Source organism: Plasmodium coatneyi, chromosome 8 (genome assembly GCF_001680005.1).
Source record: "Plasmodium coatneyi strain Hackeri chromosome 8, complete sequence".
Taxonomy (NCBI): Eukaryota; Apicomplexa; class Aconoidasida; order Haemosporida; family Plasmodiidae; genus Plasmodium; species Plasmodium coatneyi.
In genome coordinates this window covers 1,512,450-1,531,010 of record NC_033563.1, presented here as the reverse complement: position 1 = coordinate 1,531,010, position 18,561 = coordinate 1,512,450, and the positions used below count along the sequence as shown (strand labels likewise).

Genomic DNA, 18,561 nt, shown 5'->3' with positions numbered 1-18,561 from the left:
TTTTCTAGCTACGAAAAAAAAAAAAAAGCCTTATTCTAAAAAAAATATATTCGCATGAATTACATAGATCGAATTACGGACACGACTATTAGCTTTTTTCGTAAACCCTTATGCTATGAATGCGCGTATTAACGCATATCTTTTTCGTTTAAATAACAAAAAAAAATAAAATAAAATAAAAATACAATTTTTTTTTTTTGTTAAAATATATTATATGCCTAAAAAATATTTACGCATAAATATACATGCAAAAATATTATTCGTACAAGTATACGTGCGTAAACAAAACATATAACAAAAAGATTAAGTCGCTTTTTTCAAGATAATAAAAAAAAAAAAAAAAAAAAAAAAAAATTTTTTTTTTTGTTTTAGCAAAAAATAATACTTTGAAAAAGTATAAAAAAGATATATTTATATAATATATTTGCGTAGACATATTTCGCAAAATAAGATTATTTCATCTGAATTGCGTTTAAATAACATTCCTTAAGAACAACCAAAAAGTACAAAAAAAAAAAAAAAGATAACGCAAGAATTGCAAAAATTGCATATATTGCAGACATTGTACAAATTGAAAAACACTGCAAATCAGTAAGCATTACCCAAGCAGCATTACCATTATAAGCCAACCTCTTGGAGGACATTTCTAACCTTACGTGGGAGATCCTACGCAATAACCATTTATAATTTAACGGTAATATAGCAGTAGCGTAGACGTAAAGCCTGAAGCTACTAAGCATATATATAACATACCATACATACGCATAACAGGAGGCGCTGGGCGCTAGAGCTATAATTCCCTTTCCCAACAGTAATCACATTTTAAAAGAATCATCATCCTCCCCGCGTCCCCCCCCAGGTAAACAAATCTAAGACAAAATGAAGCTCAAATTAAACATCGGGAAAAAGAAGAAAGGGTTGTTCGACTTTTCCATAGTCGAAGGATGCAAGTCCCTCGTGGGGACAGTCTTTGGAAGCGGTGTTGACAAATATTTTAGAATAGTTAACCTTGCAATAGTTGCAATATTCGTCACTATTTTGAAATACATATACTCTTTCGATATGAGATATGCAAGGAAGAAGGACAAAAACTTGATTTACATGTACTACGGATTTTTAGTATGTCTTGTGGGGTTCGCCATCAGCATTAACTGGTAAGGACACACGTGCATAAGAGTGATTAGCGTTGTATGCAGAAAAAAAAGTGTGTCTACGCATATATACGTGCGTATGTACGCATGTATACACATTTATATATGCACATATATCACCACGCGTGGCGCACATATAACAGCCGTTAAGTATATACCCCCCAAACATGCGTACCTATATGTGCCCCCACATGTACATATAAATGTCTGTACCTTTTCTCATCCTTGAAATTTTTACAGGATATACTTCGAGTATTGCAAAAATAAGAAAAAGGGAAGCTCCCCCTTCGATGTTAAAAGTAAGATATAACTGATAATGGATGATGCGCTTCTGCAGACAATTTATATTTCACCCTTTTTGCAACGGGTTGCTTTTGCGTAACGTTTGTGCATGTTCTGTCTGCGCTCCATTTGAGCGTGCTTTTCTCATCGCTACGATCCATACACATATTGCACTTGTACTTTTTTTCTTTTTTTACCTTTTCAGTGGGAAGTAAAAAAAAATAAATGAAAGGCCCAATTTTGTCCTACGCTATATTTGTCAAATTATCACCTGGTTGATGTAATATACAATGGTTTATAATTCAGTAAAATATCCGGATCTCCCTGTTCAACTTCCTTTTTAGGACTTTTTTTAAATTTCTGTGATTAAATGTTTTGTTTATGAATTATAATAAGTACATGTTATGTATATTATATGGACGAGTTTTTTCATTTTGTCAGTATCTTTTTTTTTTTTTTTTTTTTTTTCCTCCATATTATTTATATGTATTGCCTATGTGTACTGCATGCATATAGTCGAACTGTAAATAATATGTGACCATATTTGTTACTCCCTCCAAATAAATAAAATATGCAATTCGTTAATTAATCATTTTGTATAACAACATATGATGAACCTCTTTTTTTACTCATTCGCATTTTTCATTTTGCATTTTCTTTTTCCCATATTTACTTGTTTAACTTCATAATAAAAAACATTTAATTGTGTTCGGTCCGCAAATGCCCAGACGCCATCTCCCGACGGCTTATTATTTTTAAAGTTTCCCACGAAGTACATTCCTGAAGGGGCGCAGGCAAGATGGAAAGTGTGCACGTGAGGTCAGACGACCACAATGTAGGCTTCTATATATATGGAGTATGCTCAACGGGAAGCATATAATATCTCCACCACAGGTGATCGATCAGCACAACGTTGTCATTTAAAAAAAAAAAAAATGATGTATTAAACCATTTGGTAGGATCCATTTCCCGTGCGTTAAATATCCGTCTTCCCAATGTCCTTCCAGAATGCTTTTGCACTTTTTGTATGTGTATCTTCCTGCGGGGAAGAGGTTATTTATGATGAACATTGACCCCTACTCTGAACGAATGGGAGCTCCACTTAAGAACATACAAGAGTACATAAATACGTGCACAATGCACATGTGCACACTGCTAATGCGCCTGTCTGATTAACCCCATCCGCTCTTCTTCCCAAACTTCCAGCCACCTATGTACACGTCCCCGTTTCTGTACAGCATCATTCCCTCGTTGTGCTTCAGACCGTTGGCGTAGTTCCCATAGTAGAAGCTCCCTTTCTCTGTAGGGGTATATACAAACATGCGCACATATATGCAACAAAATGTACAAATTTGTGAAACCCTAGAAAGGGCAAGAACAAAACACACATAAAATGACAGGACCCCCCGGGGGTAGCGCTAACATATTTATGTAATTACCTTTCGCAGGGACAATCGTTTCTTTTTTCATTTTTGTGTTATTCCATTTTTGCATAAGATGTAGCAACTTTTTGGAGGCATTTTTTTCATTATCATCTGCTTTATTCTCCTTCTTGCTATTTTGGTAGCCATCCTTATTTGCGATCACCTCCTTGTCTTGTTCATTCTGATCGCTCTGTTCAGTGTCGCCTTCGCTTTGGTCTTCTCCACTTTGATCACTTCCATTTTGGTCATTTTCACCTTCCTCCTCGCTCGTCTCCTTTTCGCTATCCGCGTCTTTTCCTCTTTGCTCATTTTCCTCATCGTCCTGTTCGTCGTTGCCCTTTTCATCATCGCTGTTTTCGTTGTCCCCCTTCTCATCGCCACTGTTTTCCTCCTCCTCCTCACTACTCTCATCGTCTGTCCCTTTCGCGTCATTCCCTTTGCCTTTCCCCTGCCTGTCGTCCATGTTGTAAAAATAAGTGCCGATCCCGTTCTTCTTGCCGTGCTCATACAACCCTTGGTAAAAATCGCCATTCTGGTAATTGTATTCACCTGTTTGGAGGGGGAAAAAAAAGGAGACACCAGTGAGATCAACGATGCTGTAGAAACGGAGCCAAAATGAAAAAGCCAAGAAATGCGCTAAGAAAATATAAAAAAACGATGTTTCTTCACAATGCGATAAATGTGACCAACCATATCCGTGTTTTTTTCCTTGGAAGATGTTTCCGTAATACTTTTCTGTGGCTTTCCATTTTTTGTTAAGATAAAATGTCACAGTCCCCACGCCCGTGTAGTTCCCTAGCGTGTTGGAGGTCTCCCCACTGTCTTTCACCAATTTTAAGGTTTTTTCCTTGTCCTTTATCCGTCCCATTTTGTATTTACGCGCGAATGCATGAATGAGTGGAAAGGATGGACTTCACATGTATGTAGGAATGTGTTAGGAAGTGGCTTAATTGCCTTCACCATGCACACATAGGTTGGTTAAAATATATCCTTGCGAACTCTCCCTACGTAATGTGCACATAGAAGAGAAAAAAAAAGATAAATTAATTTTCACAAAGGAGCACGAATGGGGGAAGGATATTCTGCTAAAATTATTGGCGTCTACAAGAAAGGGGGACTAAAAACTAGCGCAAGAAAAAATTGTGCGAATTTAAAAAAAAAAAATTCCATTGAAAGTCCTATGTGAAGAATATTGGATTGACGTAACGTACAGAAGCACCCTTTGGAATTCTCCCTTATGTCCTTCGCGTTCCCAATGCGCGGAAGCCATGGCAACGGTTAAAATGGAGGAGCATGGACAATCTAAGCGCTGCACAAATGGACAGACGCATAGACACATTTCCATGCTACGTACACGTTCAAAAAAAGTAACGTTTTCTATACGGCCACTTTTTTTCCACAGGAAGAGAGAGTAAAATTGCTCGTAGCAGCGAGGAAAGGTAGCATGGCATTTTCGTTCATTTTTTGTGAACCCTCTGTTATATTCTGGGTTATGAAATTGCCTTTTTTTTTTTTCTTTTTGCGAAAATTTGCTAACCCGCCAATTGGGGGACGCTTCACCACCATGCCACATTTATGCACATTTTTCATAGGAATTTACGAAGATGTCGTTTCCTTGTCTAAGTTGCAAATTCCTCTGGGGGATTACGTCCAACCTCCGGTAAAATGGGACTAATACGTTTCCCACATGCGTTCAAATGTGGCATGGCATATGAACATACAGGAGTTTGAACACATATCCCCCTTAACACGCTTGGGAATGCCATATTTCCAGTGCGAATGCCCAAATGTTACAATATACAAAAGGGCAATCATCTTTTTGTTGCACGCTAAATAATTACCCCAGCCACCAAATGACGCTTCACCCCATTTAACCAACCTTCTTGTCCTTATCCGTTTGCCGAGACAGCATAATAGAACGGCCTTCTGGTACAGTTGCCGGAATGGGAGCCTAAAAATGGCCAGGATAATTTTGAAAAAAGGAAGTAACATAAATCATAAGGATGCCAACGGAATATCTCCCCTTCATATTAGTGTCAAATATGGCCACCTAAACATTGCCAAGTTCCTCATTGAAAATAATGCCAACGTGGACATAACAGATAATGTTCGGACGAGAGGGTGGAGCAGTAAAGAAGGCCCTTACGATATAGGAGGGATGCTTGCCAAACGTGTACCACCAATTTGGTCCACTTCTTCATACATGCATACCGCGTATGTGAGACGCCTTCCACAGGAAATAGCTAAAAAAAAAAAAACCCACAAATGCCGCTTTCCCCACTCCAGGAGGGACAGAGCCCCATCTTTTACGCCATAATAAACAAGCACTACGACGTAATGCTCTTACACAACGCTTCCAACAGTTGCAACAATTGCCAGCTTATGCATAATTGTATATATGGGCATATAAACACCCGTCCACATGCATAACCCCTCAAAAGGGACCACTAAACATTCCTGAGCCTTCCTTCGCACCGCTTCCACACATGTTGTAAAAAACTTACTACCCCTTACCCTCCAACTGACGCCTCAGATTGTCAAACTTCTGATAGAAAACGGAGCCGACGTTCAAATAAAAGACAACGTAAATTTAAAATAGACTGATTCATCATTTTAAAATATGTGTAACGCGTTTACGAAAGAAATATGGCCAGACATGTAGGTACCCATGGTCGCTCATTTTATCCTTAACATGAATCAAATTTTTTCTCCCCTTCGAAGAACAATGCCAGTGTGTTTGACTACGCTGACTTTAGTGGAAAGACGAAGCTCTCCTCCTACATACTCTACAAGAGTAACATACCATGGGAATAAAAAATAATAACTTAAAAAAGGAGTAACAAAATATCGGCTCTTTACAAATCCGCTCATCCCCGTAGCGTTTTCCTTAATATGACCACTTTTTATCTCCCCTCTTTCCCTTTCTGCTAAATCAGGCAACGAGATAATAGTGAACGATTCGAAGAGAGCTCTGAATGGAGATTCGCCCCACAACGACGCGGACGCGAAAACTTCGTGAAGCTTCCCATGTGGCAAGTGTTTGTATGAGCACCCCGTTCATCACAATTTGAAATGATGCGTTTATATTGGCCTGTTGGAGGGTGTACTTAATTGGAGGAATACGCACGCGCGCACATATATGTACATATTTGTACGTGTCCATTTATATGTACATATTTACTTACATGTGTGTGTGTGCGCCGCGCACAGGTAATACACATAACACATACTATTAAAACAAAAATGTACATTCTTGAAGACATTGAGGTTTTTAATTTAAAAAAGGGAAATGTTTTTTCGATAATAATTATGTCTGCATGAGCTACGCACTCACACATGTACGCACGCCTCGATGTTCGGCGGGCACATAAATATGAATAAATAAATAAAAATATAAATAAACATATAAATAAATATACATATATATTATATATATATGTGCATATGCACGTGGAACTAAAAAGCGAAAGGTTCGGGGGGCAAGGAGCATGAGTGTTACTTTTGCTAAATTTACAAGCACCATCAGGGAGGGAGTGGTTTACAGAGGGGTGAAGTCTCAGAGCAAGCTGCAACTGTAACGGTGCACATTTGCTCAAAAAGGGGACATGACACGCTATGCAGCCTTTTTGCACAGCACTTCCCAGCGATAAAGGTAGTTAACGAATTGAATCATCACATAGATGATCACCTGCAAATCGTACTTGCATGTTAGTGCACATAAACACATACACATATGTACACATGTTTCTTGCATGTTGTTCCATGCAACGTTACATAGGTTAGTCTGTTCGTCTTCCCTCCTGCCTCCTCACAGCAACGCGTTATTTATTGCCTCACAAAAGAATTCCTTTTCCCTTTTGCATGCACCATCATTCTTCTAAATCGGTTGTGCGAATGAAGAGTTCACACCATCGCTGCCTAACGTGAAGCGTTTAACAAAAAATGGATCCTCACATGGGGGGTTACGCATACGCAGGGGCACAATACATTGGACCCACGAACTAGCAAAGTTATATTAAAATTGGTTCTTCTTTCGTAATATTGCTCATGAGGAAAGTACTAAAAATTGGGGCAACTGGTATATCCTTCTGAGCGAACTTAACTGCTTTTGTATGCCAACCGTTTGGTGACCTCAATTGGTATGCTTTGCCTTTCTTCTCTCACCTCTTCCCAAGGCGTGGAAACCACTCTTAATGGTGGTGACCGATCTGTGAAGGGTACAAAAGGGGAGAGTTAAATGTAACATGGGCGTAAAAACATGCACATGGAAGAGTATACTATAGGGAAATGAAACACAAGGCATATAAAATATGAGCCAATGAGCAATATCACTACAAACTGGCTAGCTATCATAATAGTGAAGTGAAAAAAAAAGTAACCTTTTAGCTCCGCAAGCATTACAGTGCTGGTGGAAAAGTCGAGTTCTGCTATCCTTTTCCATGGTTGTATTTGGACTTTTGCACATCTGACATGTCACATATTCCGTTATATATTTTCTTAACAAGGCTTCGATATGCTTCGGGCCATACTTTCCTTTTAAAACTAATTGTCCCTCTCCTGCTATGGATCCTTCCGTTCCCAATTCGGCTAAGACAAAATGAAAAACGTGTTCTTCATTTCTGTTCATAATTGTACATATGTCTTTAAAATTAATCCATGCGACTTTTTTTGAACCAACCCTAACAACTTGTGGCGGTTTAATGGTATACTTTTTCGATATACACAAATCTATGTTGTGCTTATTTACTAAATCTTGTATTCTATGTAAGAGTTCTTCGTATGGATACACTGCTCCTCTTTCAAATACTTTCCCTGTTCCGTCAATGATTATTTCCTCTATCTTTTCTGTGACTTCTTTTTTTTTTTTTTTTTTTTTTTTTCTCACCAAAATCGAAAAGCTGCTTAGTTTCCTCGTCGTGCACTTTGTCCAAGTCGACGAAAACGGCCCCCGCGTCTTCCATTTTGTCCTCCATGGTGCGTCGGGTAACAGAAGGTAAATAACAAAAATGCGGCAATAGTATGCGGATACCGCAGGACGTAGCGTAAGGTGTGCCTTGTACGATGAGCGGTTGTCCAACAGCGGTACACCTGGGAAATGTACACGTACGTTCAAACACAACTGCTAACTGTTTTTCGCACTTATATTTTTTTTTTCTTCCTCCTTTCTTCCCTTCTCAAAATGTTGTAGCACAAAATATGGGCATTTACCTATTTTTGAAACTCCACTTCGGCACCGAGGTGGAAACAATGCACGCTTCTTCGCCGTTTTTTCGTTGAGCGAACATCCGCCAACCTTTCTTCACTTCCAAAACGAATGTGTACAGTTGTAAACAGCTCAAAAGGTGGGTACATATATTTTAATCTCCCATTCGGTCGGTACGTGCTGGCTTGTTCACAAGAAGGCTACGCCCTTAAAGCGCCGTCAATTTTTTGGGCATATAGGAAGGCACAAAAACATGCACGAGGGCACATGCATACATACGTGCAAGTGTTTACCTCCGTTTGGATGTGGAAAGGAGGGGGATTGACTGTTTGGAAAATCCCCTGCTGAAGTTAGAACTTGGTGCGACGGCATACATGGAACATATGGCTTTATGCAAGTATGTACGTGCATGCTATATATATGTACAAAGTATATGTTTTATTCTTTTAATTAATTATTTTTTTTTTTTTTCCTTTCATAGAAGCGTTTTTTTCATCCGTAGCTGTTGCAAAACGAAATGGATGGGTACACGCGAGAATAATGCCCTCGTTGAAGGTTACAAAAAAAATGTTTTTTCATTTAATTATTCGTATTTGCAATGTTTCCCCTATGGCTTGATAGCATATTTTATCGCTACACGTGCGTGCGCAATTTGACACGCATATACGTTAATTTTCGCAACTACATATATATATGCTTCTTTGTATTGCTTATTTGTATGTATATTTTTATACGCTTTATTATGCAGGCATGGGAGGAAACCAATTCGTTCATTAACCAAGGCGGAGATGGAAAAGGGGGGGCGCATTTAGCGCGGCAAAATAAGATGCACCGGGGTATATATGTATATAATAATAATGTATGTTCTTCGCCAAATGGGCAAACATGTTTGTAGCGCGGGGAAGGCGTTACTTTAACTCGCGCCAACACTAGTGGGTCAATTTGAAAGAGGGTAGAAAATGTTGGCCCCCCTCAATTGATGTGCGCCCAAACTTGTAAATGCCTTTTTAGGGTCGCTCAGCGGGGAGTTCCCTTCAAAGGATTTGAAACTGAAACCCGTTTGCCAGATTTAGGGAAGCGCCAAGGAGTGCACATATTAAAGTCACGCCTGGTTGGAAGGTTTACAGGGTTAGGGTTCATTCATTTTCCCGTTTGTATGCGCTACATACTGACGTAAAAGGCACCAGTGCGTGCCTTACAACGTACTTTGCAACACGCGTTAGCGAAGCAGCCCCCGGCCCCTATAAAAGTAACTGTGCCTGCGTAGGGGCAATTCCTCCTATTGACATGATGAAAATATTTTGCACAAGGTTTATAAGTGCCCCCTTTTTCCCGCACCCTCAGCGCAAGGTGCGAAATAAAAATGACGTGATGGTATTTTGGCTACTCCGCACAAATCCGGCACGTTTTCCATTTTGAAGTCATTTCGATGCTGCTTGGGCACAATCTCTCAGAAAAAAAAAGGGGGAAAAATGAAGTGCATATAAGGCAAAATTAAATATACGCTTTTATGCGCTTGAAGGGGGGGTATATACATAATATGTATATGAGGACTACTTTTGCCGTGGGTCCTTTTTTTTTTTTCGTCCCCCATTATTCTGACCTTGAATTATAAGTATATAATGCTATAATTTTTTTTTTTTCATTATATATATATATTTTTGCTACTTGCCGGAACATTTTGCCTTAAAATTTGGAGAATTTTTCTTCTTCATTTTACATGTACATGATTTATATAAAAGGGCTCATTTGTTTTTGTCATGTTTGCAATTTTTTCAATTTTTTGCATTTTTGCAGTTTCTTGCTTTTTGGTTTTTATGATTTTTTCCATTTTTGTCATTTTTTACAATTATAACGTGTACGCCATTTGTGCTGTGAGCTACCATCCTTCCCACAATTCATTAGTTGCCCTCGCACCTTTAGCCCTCATAAGTATGCTACACATATATTAGCATCAATTTGTACGCTTACGTGTCTGCCCATTATATGTATGTATGAATTATGGGCATATCCACCTATATACACATTGTAGCTAATAAAACGTTGATAAATTAACCCTTAGTTGAACTAACGAAAAAAAAAAAAAAAAAAAAAAAAAAAAAATTATAACAGAATAACACATAATTAGTAGACGAAGAACATTAAGATGAGTTATTATCGCTTTTTTGTTGGGGTGTTTCTTTTCTCTTTTTTATTTTTTAAAGTGCATAGTTGTCTTTATGTAACAGATGGCAGTTCTATCATTTTAGAAAACGTTGGAACGTCATACAAGTAATGAAAAAAAATAGTAACTCGCCGAAAAGGGCGTAAAATTGAAAAAATAAACGCGATGTCCTTTTGTCCAATGGGACAGCTTTTGATCATTTTCCATTTGGTTGTGTTTCCAACTGAATGCCATTCTACTCGCCCATGTGTTTTTTTACTGACGAAGCGCCCATTACATTATGCTTTTTTTTTTTTTTTTTTTTTTTGAAAGACTCTTTTCCACGGATATGAAATGGGGAACTGGGTCAGGAAACCAACTAGTGGTAATGCACCGAGAGAGAAATTAAAAACATCCACATGTGCATAGCAGAGTGGATTTCTATTTTGGAGGATATCTTTTTACGAATACGAGACAGTGCGTCAACAGTGGTGGATGCGTTCTTTCCTCTTTCTGTCACTCGATCGAGTCGTAAAAGGGATATGCTCTGTGCAGGCGCATATAGCGTTTCATGCACTCGTAATTTTATATCCCCCCTACACACACACACACACACACATCATTGCTCTTATTTTTTCCCTAAAGACCACAGTAACGACTAACAAGAACGAGGAAAACCTCCTGTGGACAGTTAACATTTATGATGGTACAAATGGAAAAAGAAAAGGAGGCCACTATTAAAGGGAGGAGCGCCATCCATGGATGTGTAACGATGCAGGCAGATGTTCCGCATAACCTATACGTATATAATTTTTTTCTCATTTTTGCACTTCCAATTTTGCCCTCCACACAGACGCGAAGAGCTTCACGGGAAACAAAATAAACTGTGACGAAATCATCACGCTGAAGCATGTCAAGTCGAACGGATACTTGATGGGCTCATCCCACGAGTCCATACTTTCTAACAATTATGAAGTGAGAAGCGAAAACGGGGTTGCGCGTGCAAGTGTCTACATGAGCGCATGCGTGTATGCGTAAATGCCGCGTAAGGTTAAATGTATAATGTGAGCCATCCGTGGTATGTTCATTTTTTTCATCGCTTCCCTCCCCCCTACCTTCTTACCAAAGCTAAGTGTTCATCAGAGCAAAGAGTTGGCGAAATTTCAAGTCATTTGTGAAAACAAAAAAAGCAATCCCTACTGGTCAGTGGGCGAAAATATTTACCTAAAGAGCGTGGATCACGGTGGATATGTCTCCACTAGCAAGAGCTATGAGTAATACGCTGCACTGAGGAGGAAGCAAGTCACGCATGGGCGTTTCTTTTCTCTTCGGCATTTTTTTGCACACATGCTGGCGTCAGCACTGAGTTTGTGCATGCGATTGGAGTGGCCTACCACACTTCTCTCAAATTGCTTCCATGCGCGTAGATGCATTTCTCTTCCTATTTTCTCCCCGTTGCAGATTTAATCAGTACAATTGCCACAACTGCCCAATTTTGTACCACCTGGAGGCATGCATTATGAGGTACACTTACCCCCGCAGTGAGCAGAAGTGGAAGGCCAAATCGGTAAGGTGAAGAGGGCGTGCTGAGACGGCATGTGTAACCTTCCGCGTGTGTAACTTGCCCCTTGTGCACCCATTGTTTGTGAGATAACTAATTCATGCGAATGAAACTTCCCCCCTTCCCTTCGCAGGGCGTCATCATAAGCCAATTTAACGACGAGCGCGGAGACAAATTTAATGTTGATGAACTGTGAGGCGCCATATGCAACCTCCTTTTCCATCTCACGTTTATGATTTTTTTTTCCTTTTTTTATTTGATATTTTTTAATATTCTGCGGCGTGGGCGTGGAAGTTAGTCCCAGGAGTGCTGACTGTGCTTATTTTTACACCCGCACTGCTTTTTTTTTCCTTTTTTTTTTCTGTGTTTAACTATCAAAAAGGCAAACAAAAAAAATGTACCACTTTTAATTACAAGCGGTAAATCGAAAAGGGTGTGTAGGATGGTAGTGCGTCGAAAATGCAGCGTACACCAAGCAAAGGGCTGACACAACGAGATGATATAAACAGTACGTGTGGTGCTTGGGGGCGTGTCTTCCTACTGAGGGGTAGAACCATCACTGAGCAGGTTCCTCTGCATCTTCAACTCCATCGTCCTTCGGTCCACGTTGCTAAAATAATTCTTTATCCAAGCGCGTCTCGATTTGTAGTAGTCAAACTGGTAGGTATTATTAAGGTAACGTAACTTTTCCCTAAAGTAGTACCTGGAGTTGGCACAAATATAAGGATACCACTGAATTAAATTTTCCATGTTTATTCTATCCTGATGAAAATATAACCTCATATTATGAGACAAAGTACGTGGGACATTTCCACGGATAAAAATTTTATGGTAAAATTCTTCTATATTCATTTGTTTAATAGTATACGTAAATGTGTTTCTGTAACTTTTCACTAGCCCAAAGTGCCCTAACGCATGGTACTTAATATATTTCATCGGTGTGTTGTAGTGTATCTGTACGTTATCAATATATAGACGGGATATATCTCCATTAAATTTGTGTACAATTTTTTCTTTCGAATTTAATAAAGAGTTCAGAATGTGATTTACCCTTATCTGTGGGATGGCTTCTAAAAAGACGATGGCATCTTCGAGGTGTAACCCTTTGATTAGCCTACCAAAGTTGTACAAATTTCGCAAACTTATTTTTAACTGATATACCTTGAATGTCCAGTATACATCGTCCTTCCGATTTTTTATATTTTCTTCATCTTTTTTTGGTATCTTTGGCGTTATGCCTTTTCTGATATACCTCCTTTCGTTGTACCTGTGGATAATTCTTCTCCTCCATTCCCAAAAACCCTTCTTCCTGTAATATGGATTTCGCAGCCTTACATTCGTGTTTATGCATTTCTTACTCGTTTGGAACAGGAAGTTTTTTTTAATGCTCCTACTGAAAAGGGGAAACATAACTCCACACATCGGAAAAGGTGAAGGTGTTGGGGAAAAAAAAAACGGCAGCTCTGTGTGCTAGGAGAAAGCTTCCTTTTGAGCGTGTAGAAATGTTAGCCTTCTCCAAACATAAAATGTGTTTTTTTTTTTTTTTTTCAAAATTTTTTTTTTCCTTTTTCCTCCTCCATTTTGCCATATTAATTTTTCCTACTCTGTTTTGTGTGATTCACTTTTGGGGGTTGGGTGCGTGGAAAGAACCTGGGTTCTCATCTAGTTAATCTTTCGCCCCTCTCGGGGTTAACCTTCGACCCGGTTTTGCTTCAAATAAATTTTGCTTCGGCTCCCCGTTGGGACCCGTTCAATTTGTTTTTCTCCTCCCTATTACAAGTATGCCACGTGGCATGGCACATTTTTTCAAATGGGGATAGAACCCCCCCGCCGCGCATCATTTTCCTTTTCCGCATGCATTTATCTTCCCCTAACATATGTGTAGAAAAGGCGTGGGTAAAAAAATAAATAAACAAACACTACTCCTTTCGCATGTCCATTTTGATGAAATTCGTGGAGCACTTTGAAATCTCTTTTCCACTTTTCCACATTTCCGCTTTACCGATTTGCCTCTATCGGACAAGTTTACTTTTCCTCTCTCCACCGCTTTTTTGCACACTTGCAGCTTAGGTGCGATGTGCTAGTTGCATCCGACTTAATTCGACCCCCATAGGGTGATCACAAATTAGAGAAAAAGGCGCCAATCGTATTTAGTACCATCTGAGGCATGCACACAATTGGGTCAACCCAAATCTACCGAACGAATCAAACGCGCCATTTATATATGCTCATTTGAGAAGCGCAGCGGATGCACATTTTGTGTCCACCCTGCCTGAGGTGACAAACAATATAGACAATTCTTTGCAGCCATTTTTCTGAGGTACACAATTGAAGGGGCTTTTCTGCTATCAAAATTGCGACCGTGGAGGGGCACGAAATGCAAAGTGCCTTTTGTGGAAGGGAACACACATGCGTTTACACCATGGCTTTTAAGCCTCTTCGTCTTGACTGTACTTAATTTGAAAAACCGAAGGGAGATTTTCCCCAAGAATATTATCCCCCCTCCAGTGGTAGCATAACCGGTGAAGCGTAACCCCAACTGTGCCGCATTACAACATTGTCCTCCCCCAAAATGGATTTAAAAAGCGCGCAGTGCATTTGGGACACCCTAAACGATTTGCACAAAAATGACAAGCAGGTGAGGAGCACCAACTAGTTAGAGATAGGAGGAGCAACGGGTGTATCCTCTTCGTCGGATGAAGGTTCACTTCGACTACGTCATTCTCACCACGTGTAAGGAATGAGTAATGCCCCTCTTTTTTATTCCCCCCCTTTTAGGCGTACGAAAAATTTATGGACAAGCACATGGGGAAGATGACGCAGCAGAAGGCGATCAAACCCAAGTTCTGCTTCTGCATCGTGACGGACCTGGAAAAGGTTTCCATCAAGACAAAGGCCAGTGAACACAAAGAAAAGATTTGCGATTACTATGTGTATGTATATCACAGCAGCAAAATGAAAGCGCCAACTCTTCCGAATGGTTTCCCCAACAACATAGAAGAAGTAAATTATGATGACATTCCCATCAGTACGTGTAAAATAAAAGGAGAAAGCAACAGAGACATGTACGCAGAGGCTGTTATCCACTCGGACGTTTATAAGCATTTCCACAATGTAAATTTAAAAAAAAAAATTATTCAAAAAATATTAACCATTTTAAATGAATCAGAACAAATGCTTAGGAGTGATATTCGCATAAATGGGAACTCCTTCAAATATAGCGAATTGGGATATGTCCCAAAGACGAAACATTTTTTAAACCCGCATTGTGTGGATGGCACCTCACACACAGAAGACGCCACATCGGTGGACGAAAGTGACATAAAATTTTACAACATGTTAAGTCAAAAACAGCTTAAAAGTAATGAAACAAAAGAGGATGAGAAAAACGAAATAAAAATACACGATGCGTCCACTAACATACTGAATGATATACAGTCGGTTAGGACCACCAAACGGGGGAAAAATGAACATGGACAACAGGGCCACATCCCGAGGAAGGTGAAGTCGTATCACTACACAGTTATTGACAGGTCAGAATTCGAAACGGAAAAATCAGCGCTAAATTGTAAAAGTTTAGCCCAACACATACACACCTCTTTTGTCCCGCGATGTTCACTATGTGTCCCTTTTTCTCCAACAGATACCTCCATATCATCGTCACCTTCAACAACATTTCATACGAAGAATTGGAGGTTTTGAAAAAAGGCAACACCGTCGAGATTTACGTGTCTAGCAGGTAATTTCCCACGTGGCTGCTTCGTCGAAAGCGTACCTGTATATATGTACATCCCCACATGAGTATTTTTTTTCCTTCCTTTTTACAGACCAGATGACTGCATGACTTTGAGCTTCAAGCAAAACTTAAGCGATAATGTAAGGCCCCAGCCAACGCGAGTTTTAGCGTTTGTGGGGAGGATGGTAGACCCCCTCACTCATGTGCATAAATGTTTTCGTTTACACGGTACAACTGTTCATTGTGATGACTTTAACAATCGTCAAAATGAGAAAAAAAAAAAAAAAAAATTGTCGTATACCTTCCGTTACCTCCCTCCCCCTGCGCAGATCAAAGGTTACTTCAACGAAAAGGGCCTCAAGCTTACCATCAGTGTGGAGCTCCTGTACTGAAGGGAATTATTTTAACGTCCGTGTAGACTCGCAGAAGGCGCATATGGAGAAAAAACAGCTATTGCAACTTTGGCTACTTCGAAGAGTGCGCTTGTTTCTCCCCAACTGCGTCATCCTTTTAGCATCAATTTAGTCTCCCTTAATTCGCTACTCTTTTCGCAACTTTATTTTGTTTTAACTTTTTTCTTCTTTTTTTTGTAAAGACAGTTGTTACCATATTAAACATTAATTGTTCATGTGTGCAAAAAAAAAAAAAAAAAAATGGTCGGTTAATTATCTGAAAATATAATTCGCTCAAGTTTATATTTTCATCTGTTGAGGGGAACAAAAAAATAAACTGATCAAAATTTTTTAAATCAGTTTTATTTAAAAATATTTCTAGGGGATAAAAGGGCTATGAGCCATAAGGGGCGGGGCGGTAAGAAAAGCGAAATGAATAAGGGTATGGTGGAGTATAAACGGCGAAGAGGATAACTCTTCCCCAGAAATTAAAGAAAACGATCTAAGACTTGTGAAAAAATCATCGAAAGTGGACGCGTAAATTGATGTCCTCTTTAACATATACACACACATGCACATGGCACGTGGACGAATTTGCGTGCGTATACGACTGCGCACATATAATCACGAACACATAGTTATGCAAACATAATTATGCAAATATAATTATGCACATATAATTGTGCACACGTTTTTTACACACACCTACATATTAGCACTAATTGGCCTAGCCCCCACGGCACGCCGAAAGGGCAACGGTCGGGCGAAGGGGGTGAAAATTAATAGGGGTACAGGGAGGGGGAGAACGAAAAACATCAGGCGTAAAAACATTAAATGCAAATGGGCCTGTCGAGGAGTGGTCAAAGTAAGAAGTACAAAGCACTTCTTGTCGTTTTGCCAAAAGGAACTGTTTTTTTTTAAAAGCCTTAATCAGTTAAATCAGGAAATTTTCTTGTAATCCCTCATTATAAAAATGAATAGATTTTTTTCCTTCAAAGTTCCAAATTTTATGGGGATACAGTTGCCACTGTCGTCTAAGTGCAAAGCTAAGCAGCAGTTGTCGTTGATCAAATTTGCTTGAGTTTCCACGCGTTTCAGCTGCTCTTCTCCATACAACAAAGATCGAATGTCGCTGAAGTTGATCATCCTCACCTGGGAATGGGGTTACAGCAAAGGGGGCATTATAACAGCGGCGGAGTAACGGTGGCGAAGTGACCGCCGTTAGCATCGAGGCCTCTCCCCAACACGTTCATTTTCACATGCACACTCTCGTCATGGTCGTCATGTGACAAAAGTGAAAAGCAAATGAGCTCAATTAGTTACTTTCTGATGGCAAGATATGCACAGGGTCTTTTCGTTGAAATTGGCTTGCAAGTTACACGGCAATTTTGTGCCATCCTGCGGAGAAAAAAAAAAAAAAAGTGCTCGTAAATAGGTACGTATGCGTGCTGCCTGTAGGAATGGCCCTTATGGGTGGGGCCACATCGCTTGGAAAGGTTCCCCTGGTGGAATATACCACATTGTGTTTGCATTTTCGAAAAAAAAGAGTGCACAGGAAAGTTGGTAAAATGGAAAAGAGCACAAACAGACAAATAGTTAACAGGTCCCCATCCTTTGTGACGCCTTCAAATGCAGGAAAAAAATTCCTTTACCTGTAGCAAGACAACTATTTGGATGTTGTTCTTTAATCGCTTTTTAAACTCGTTTATCTCACTGTTGGAAAAGGCTAAACATAGGGGGGGAAAGAAGGGCATGGCGTGTGTGATATACATACGAGTAACGAAGGAAGGGGGGAATACACATGTGTACATGTATACATACACACATGGTGGAAACATGCGTACTCACTGCACACACATTCGAATGTTCCAAACTGCTCATGTAACACTCTATGGAGGCGAGTGATTTTTCCCGGAAGGGGATTTTATTCTACGTATGATTACTTTCTAATATTTCGTCATCATTCAAGTATTTTTTATTTTCTTCTAGGGAACAACAAGATACAAGATTTCCCATTTTCCTGTTTGGGCGTTTCTTTCGAAATGTATAATTCGTGTAGAAACAACGGTTTGAGTTTTGCTTCGAATTATGCGCAAATGGTGGCGAGTGGGTGTACGTATAGAGGTATATTTATGCGTATATGCCTTTGCATATGTATTTTTTTTTTGTTGCTTTTTTTTTTTTTCTTAAGTATCGTGAATTTTCCAAGGAAAATTGTATCCCAAGAAAAAAAAAAAAGAGCAAAAAAGTGTAACACATATAAAGGATAAACACACGCTGCTCAATATTCCGTTTTACAACAGAAATACGTTTTAATTATAAGCATAAAGTTAAATAGCGGAGAAGAAACGAACATACTTATCACAGTACACACTTTATGACCTCAAACACACCATGCAAAATATAACTACAGATAGAACGCAAATTTACATATCATGTTATGTAATGCATTTTAAGCATATTTCACAAAGGGGACATAAGAAAAAGGTGTATTTTTTAATTATATATTTTTCTTAATTTTGGCTTTTTCCTCTTTTTATTTTCGTGTTATTTTCTTAAATGACAGAAGGTTAAAAAAAAAAAAAAAAATAGCCATTTGAAATTTCCATGCAATATTCCTATTTGTGTAATAAGAAATTTTGTAATTTTTTTTTTTTTTTTTTTTCCTT

The 18,561-nt window shown here is 39.1% G+C and overlaps 8 protein-coding genes across 8 annotated transcripts; 4 read left to right on the top strand and 4 right to left on the bottom strand.

Moving 5' to 3' along the window:
- Positions 1 to 530: 530 nt before the first annotated feature.
- Positions 531 to 1,835, top strand: PCOAH_00022460 (Uncharacterized protein; the record flags this gene model as incomplete). Its single annotated transcript, XM_020059053.1, has 4 exons — positions 531 to 694; positions 875 to 1,154; positions 1,392 to 1,450; positions 1,639 to 1,835. The coding sequence occupies 3 exons, from the start codon at positions 880 to 882 to the stop codon at positions 1,656 to 1,658; spliced, it is 354 nt and encodes a 117-aa protein (XP_019914380.1).
- Positions 1,701 to 3,725, bottom strand: PCOAH_00022450 (Uncharacterized protein; the record flags this gene model as incomplete). Its single annotated transcript, XM_020059052.1, has 6 exons — positions 1,701 to 1,793; positions 2,107 to 2,213; positions 2,383 to 2,472; positions 2,611 to 2,733; positions 2,873 to 3,406; positions 3,548 to 3,725. 6 exons carry the CDS (start codon positions 3,723 to 3,725, stop codon positions 1,701 to 1,703), a joined length of 1,125 nt encoding a protein of 374 aa, XP_019914670.1.
- Positions 3,726 to 4,259: 534 nt separating this feature from the next.
- On the top strand, positions 4,260 to 5,876 carry PCOAH_00022440 (Uncharacterized protein; the record flags this gene model as incomplete). The annotated part of the gene is made up of 7 exons (XM_020059051.1): positions 4,260 to 4,296; positions 4,450 to 4,517; positions 4,704 to 4,964; positions 5,144 to 5,191; positions 5,391 to 5,441; positions 5,579 to 5,651; positions 5,794 to 5,876. The coding sequence occupies 5 exons, from the start codon at positions 4,815 to 4,817 to the stop codon at positions 5,874 to 5,876; spliced, it is 405 nt and encodes a 134-aa protein (XP_019914563.1).
- Positions 5,877 to 6,989: 1,113 nt separating this feature from the next.
- Positions 6,990 to 7,829, bottom strand: PCOAH_00022430 (Eukaryotic translation initiation factor 2 beta subunit; the record flags this gene model as incomplete). Its single annotated transcript, XM_020059050.1, has 2 exons — positions 6,990 to 7,065; positions 7,237 to 7,829. 2 exons carry the CDS (start codon positions 7,482 to 7,484, stop codon positions 6,990 to 6,992), a joined length of 324 nt encoding a protein of 107 aa, XP_019914570.1.
- Positions 7,830 to 10,206: 2,377 nt separating this feature from the next.
- On the top strand, positions 10,207 to 11,960 carry PCOAH_00022420 (Uncharacterized protein; the record flags this gene model as incomplete). The annotated part of the gene is made up of 7 exons (XM_020059049.1): positions 10,207 to 10,331; positions 10,537 to 10,588; positions 10,849 to 10,909; positions 11,057 to 11,178; positions 11,332 to 11,477; positions 11,665 to 11,770; positions 11,898 to 11,960. The coding sequence occupies 7 exons, from the start codon at positions 10,207 to 10,209 to the stop codon at positions 11,958 to 11,960; spliced, it is 675 nt and encodes a 224-aa protein (XP_019914452.1).
- A 341-nt stretch (positions 11,961 to 12,301) lies between these two features.
- On the bottom strand, positions 12,302 to 13,186 carry PCOAH_00022410 (Uncharacterized protein; the record flags this gene model as incomplete). Its single annotated transcript, XM_020059048.1, has 1 exon — positions 12,302 to 13,186. One exon carries the CDS (start codon positions 13,184 to 13,186, stop codon positions 12,302 to 12,304), a length of 885 nt encoding a protein of 294 aa, XP_019914310.1.
- A 1,150-nt stretch (positions 13,187 to 14,336) lies between these two features.
- On the top strand, positions 14,337 to 15,892 carry PCOAH_00022400 (Uncharacterized protein; the record flags this gene model as incomplete). The annotated part of the gene is made up of 5 exons (XM_020059047.1): positions 14,337 to 14,402; positions 14,543 to 15,297; positions 15,408 to 15,503; positions 15,592 to 15,640; positions 15,830 to 15,892. The coding sequence occupies 5 exons, from the start codon at positions 14,337 to 14,339 to the stop codon at positions 15,890 to 15,892; spliced, it is 1,029 nt and encodes a 342-aa protein (XP_019914606.1).
- Positions 15,893 to 16,831: 939 nt separating this feature from the next.
- Positions 16,832 to 17,908, bottom strand: PCOAH_00022390 (Uncharacterized protein; the record flags this gene model as incomplete). The annotated part of the gene is made up of 4 exons (XM_020059046.1): positions 16,832 to 17,044; positions 17,216 to 17,290; positions 17,545 to 17,618; positions 17,836 to 17,908. The coding sequence occupies 4 exons, from the start codon at positions 17,906 to 17,908 to the stop codon at positions 16,832 to 16,834; spliced, it is 435 nt and encodes a 144-aa protein (XP_019914332.1).
- Positions 17,909 to 18,561: the final 653 nt, after the last annotated feature.